This window comes from Olea europaea, unplaced genomic scaffold (genome assembly GCF_002742605.1).
Source record: "Olea europaea var. sylvestris unplaced genomic scaffold, O_europaea_v1 scaffold1353, whole genome shotgun sequence".
Taxonomy (NCBI): domain Eukaryota; kingdom Viridiplantae; phylum Streptophyta; class Magnoliopsida; order Lamiales; family Oleaceae; genus Olea; species Olea europaea.
Genome location: NW_019231029.1, coordinates 140,590 through 145,385, shown reverse-complemented (window position 1 = coordinate 145,385; position 4,796 = coordinate 140,590). Strand labels below are relative to the sequence as shown.

Sequence of the window (4,796 nt, the reverse complement as noted above, 5' to 3'; positions counted from 1 at the left end):
GGTGGGGGGGGGGGGGTTTGAGTTAATTTTTCCTAAAAATTATCTTAACAAAGATAATAAATTTATGGACTTGGTCCACTTTTAGGCCCATATAGAGATCGTTGGCTCGGTAATAGATCTCTTCACTAATTGCAAAACTTACGACTAAGAGCTTTAACTCTCCGGCTTATCTACTTTGGTGTGTCAAGTGATCCACGACCATCCCTTGTCAAGATTGTTTTGGCTACCACCCAAACATCGAATAAAAGCACCGCACGCTCCGCTCTCGCAGCCCATTTCGCCAACCACCACTTCATTGATATTATCCCTTTCACTATGTTCCAACCATTAGTACTTCGAGATGTTCCATCTGAAATCCAAGAAGACTGCGCAGAAAGTCAACAGTTCCAATCCCAAGAGATCCAGCAACAAATTTACAATCTCCTTTCAATCAACTCCACCATAGTAATCAGGCAATTCCCCTCCCAAGGCCTCTCGTTCCAGCTTTGGCCTGCCGCCACCACTTTAGTCACCCTCCTCGATCGCCACCACCCCCGCATCACCACACCTCTCTCCGCCGTATTCAACGGCAGCGGCGCAACCCAACACCGCCCAATCCGCATTCTTGAACTGGGCTCAGGCACTGGTGTAGTTGGCATCGCAGCAGCTGCCATACTTGGTGGAAATGTCACTGTCACGGACCTACCTCACGTACTGCCCAACATTCTGTTCAACGTCAACGCCAACGCCGAAATGTTGAAGCACCACGGCGGTGCAGTCGAAGTGGCGGCGCTTTCTTGGGGTGACACTCATAACATGGAGGCTATAGGAAGAGAGATTGATTTGATAATGGGGTCTGATTTAGTGTACCATGATCATCTCTATGAGCCTCTGCTTGAGACCCTCAAATTCTTTTTGTCAAGAAGTGAGAAAAGGATTGTGTTTTTGATGGCTCATGAGAAGAGATGGAAGAAGGAATCTGCATTCTTCAAGAAGGCTAAGAAGTCTTTCGATGTTGAGATTATACACAATGATGAACCCTCCAATGGGTCTAGAGTTGGAGTGGTGGTTTATCAATTTGTAGGGAAGTTTGGTGCAAAACTAAAACCCGAAATTGGCCGACCTTTAACAATGTACGAATTTGAACCGTCATTAATTTTGGCAAACATGGTTTTTAATTACTAATTTGCATACATTTTAAATGTTTATTGGAAACCAATATTTTCATGAAGAGTCGAAGATGATCATAACTTGAATACATGAATTGAGTAACCTTTTCTAATCTAAATTTGGTTTTAAAAAAATCAAATCCCATCTTGTACAAATTATTATAACCTCATAAATCATGACAAATACCCGCAGTTCAATTATACTCGCGAACCCGTAAAATAATTAGTTTCGATAATTATTTTTTTACAACAAAATCAGCTTTCAACTACCATAGTGAAACTTAAAAAACAAAACATCACCACCATTCAATATGCAAACCTCACCTTCAAGAAGAAATGTACAAGGAATAGCAACGTTTATGGTCATAGATCGATAACTTCCAGGAAACAATAGCATGCTTCTTAATTGTGCATTTAAGAGGCAGCGGTTCTCAATTGAAATAACAAATTGGGCTTCACTTTTCATGGCTTGCAGATCACATTGAGCCCCATTTTGTTTAAAACTCATTTTCAAGCACACATTCTTCCATAAAATAATTTTACATGTAAACCCAAAAATTTTCCCTATTTCACATTTTCCGAAAAATCATTATTCCAGAGCACGTTTACCCGAAAAAGGGGCTCAAACTGGATCTGAAAATTTTATTTACCACACTAGGCAGAAGTGATGATATGTTTATTCGCCAAAAACAATATGCAAAGCGCACAATGTTCTTTTACTTACCACACTATAATCTCTTCCGCAACAGCCTTCATATTTTGTGAATCTTTGAAGCATTTAAAGTGCACAATTGTCTTGCCATTGAGATAAATAGCAATGACACTAGTACCTATCTTTTTGTTACAAACAGAGAACATTCTATCGCTGGTGATCTTCACGATGTTCCTTTGTTTATAGAGTTCATCTTTTACCTGTTACATACCATCGGCCATTAAATGAAAAGATTTTTGCAGGAAAACCAGAACAAAGTAAATTCAGATTATGGTCTGAAATAAATGAACATTTAGAGAGGTAAAACTTCAGATTGGTTTCCCTCCTCACCATTTAAGACAGCATTTATGCATGCTCTTAGCTCTACCAAACACACAAGGGAACCCGAGTGTCGAAAGAGCATTGCACTATGGACTGGACTGAAAAAATACCAGAGTCATCCATGATTACACTATTTTCTCAATTTGCCTAATCTATTGCCAGAAAGAAAAAGCAGTTCACAGCATAAGTTTGAATTAGAAAAGCCACTAGCCGTGCCCTTACAGTTAGCATGGCATGCTCCATGTAACAGAACATAGGGAAAGGATACACATCAATGTATGAAAGAAAAGTACGTTTTTCTTGTTTATACCCGTGAATATTTAGAAGCAAACATACCCGTAGGTTTTCACTCTCTCTCAAGCTCTTTATCACTGAAAACTTCCAGCATGTTTCACTGGATTTTTCACAAAAGCAGTTCAAGAAAAGAAAGCAAGTTCTGCAGTGAACCCAAAAGGAAAACTTTTACGATGATGGAAAATTTTAATAAAGATTTACTACCCAGAAAAAGAAGCTTTCGCCAAGAGATAGATTCTAATCAAATATGTATTGCGTAGCACATTAATCCCAGCGAACACTGGAAACTTAAATGATGACGATAGATACATATTACATACGGTTGTGGGTAATTTACCCAGCAAGAGCATTACCTTCAGCTTAGAATCCCTAGGAAGAAGCCTTAAGGCCTGTGCTCCATTAATTCTATCCCATCTTTTCATCTACAAATCAAGGACCTTATCAAGCATAATGTTAGAAGATACTTCTTCACTGATGTCATAACCATCCCCATCCCCATTACCATAACCATCACCATCACTCCTCCCACAGTTAGTGCCACTTGCACTGGTTCAAGTGTCCTCAGCTCCCTCAGTTTCTGCAATCTTCTTTGAGAAGCGGCCTTTATTTTTACCAGTCTCCGTACTAAGCTTTGGGTTTCCAGGGCTCCGAGCGGACGTCAAATGAGCGATTCATTTTTTTTTTTTTTAAAAGGTTTTTGGTTGTCTTCCAAGAATTCAAATATATTTGCAGTAGAGTTGGGTGCATTCCACTAGATTTTGCTGAATGTTGGAGTGCAGACTCGTATATCCGGTCACAATAGGACAGTACCAGTTTAGGAACATGAAGCTATAAATTATACGGAGAGAGAAAGAGGTTAGCATATTTAAAATGAAGAGTTGCTCCAAGAAAAAAGAAGAAGAGGAAAAAGAATTAACAAGATCTCTTTGCACATGATCTACATTAACATCACACACACAAAAGATGCATTAAGCACCTAACAAAGACCAATAAACTCACTTAAAAAGTTTAGCAACTCAGTCGAACAACAGTTCTAGTAGATGTTATTATGATTTTGCATGGTATAATCTCATGCACTGAGGCATCACAAAAATTTTGATCCCTAAAGGGTCAACAGCAGGCAGCTGGTTATAATCGATCTGGCTCAATAAGGTACATTTTTCAATCTTAGACCGTGTGAATTACTTGCTGGGTTTAAGCCGACATACAAGCTTCAGAACGATCTCAATATATTCAGACCAAAAGAAAACTAAGATATGCATATCGGACGCTAACGATACAAAAACCTTAAGATAGACATGCATGTCTCCTCGGCAAAGAGCATAACAGGACAGAAAAAACTTCAGCATGAAAAAGTACCTTATGAACGTATATGGACAGAGCAAGCCCAAAAGAATTGCACATTCTTCATACAAAGTATCTGGGGAAAGACGCTTCAACGAAACCTCTGGGTTATACACGAAATACTATCCAAAGAAGACAAGAGTTTCTTCCTCGTAGGAGAATAATCATCTCATCCCATTTTGCTGATAATTAAGATCTAAGTACCAGTCAAGCACTTCAAAAAGATAGATTTGTACTTGCCATGCAGCAGAAGATACTTTAAAAGAAAATATCCATACCTAATAGCCCAGAACCATTTAAATAAGAAAACAACAAAGTTCAATCCAGCAGTTTGGTTGTGTGAACAAGTGGTATATTTATGATGGGCATTTTTTTTAATTTTTTTTTTATTTATTTTTTTGCTAATTGAGGGAAGTGGTTTGCAAACTTCTTCTAGAGGAGCAACCCTTGGCGTGTCTCTAATAATTACATGCATGGATTTTCTTTTATAAAACAGGAAATAGTTTATCTTTCCTTAAACATCATGGACATGAAAGCTACCATCTGAAGCAGCTAAAGAAAACGTAAATTCTTTACCATTTCATTCTGGAGATTGCCTGAAATGCTACTCTCATTCATTGCAAGCATAATTTCCAATTATGCAGCCTGCATATTTGGAGCATTATGTTTTAAATAAGAGTTGATGAAGTTCGCTAGAATCTTCCCTAACAAGAATAGCTCAATAGTTTAGGTTGGAAAGCTTTCAAGAACAAGCATGGAGAAATCTAGGACAAGCATGGGGTCTGTCCCACAGAGGGGCTGCAACAAAGATATATTCAGAATCAGAGATATTTATCAAAACTAAGTACTCAGCATCCTAATAAACAATTGTGAAGGAGGAAATTAAATGGTGGAGATGACATCTTTGGAGAACAATGTCGGAACAGGGTGAGAAGTAACAAAAATACTTAAGCCTAGAGTACTCGAGAGACAATTGC

The 4,796-nt window shown here is 38.5% G+C and overlaps 1 protein-coding gene and 1 pseudogene across 1 annotated transcript; one reads left to right on the top strand and one right to left on the bottom strand.

Moving 5' to 3' along the window:
• The first annotated feature begins 222 nt into the window (after positions 1 to 222).
• Positions 223 to 1,205, top strand: LOC111375256 (protein N-lysine methyltransferase METTL21A-like). Its single transcript, XM_022998057.1, has one exon. The coding sequence runs from the start codon at positions 316 to 318 to the stop codon at positions 1,162 to 1,164; it is 849 nt and encodes a 282-aa protein (XP_022853825.1). The 5' UTR covers positions 223 to 315; the 3' UTR covers positions 1,165 to 1,205.
• Positions 1,206 to 1,821: 616 nt separating this feature from the next.
• The window catches only part of LOC111375261, a 7,902-nt pseudogene continuing 4,927 nt past the window's right edge, over positions 1,822 to 4,796 (bottom strand).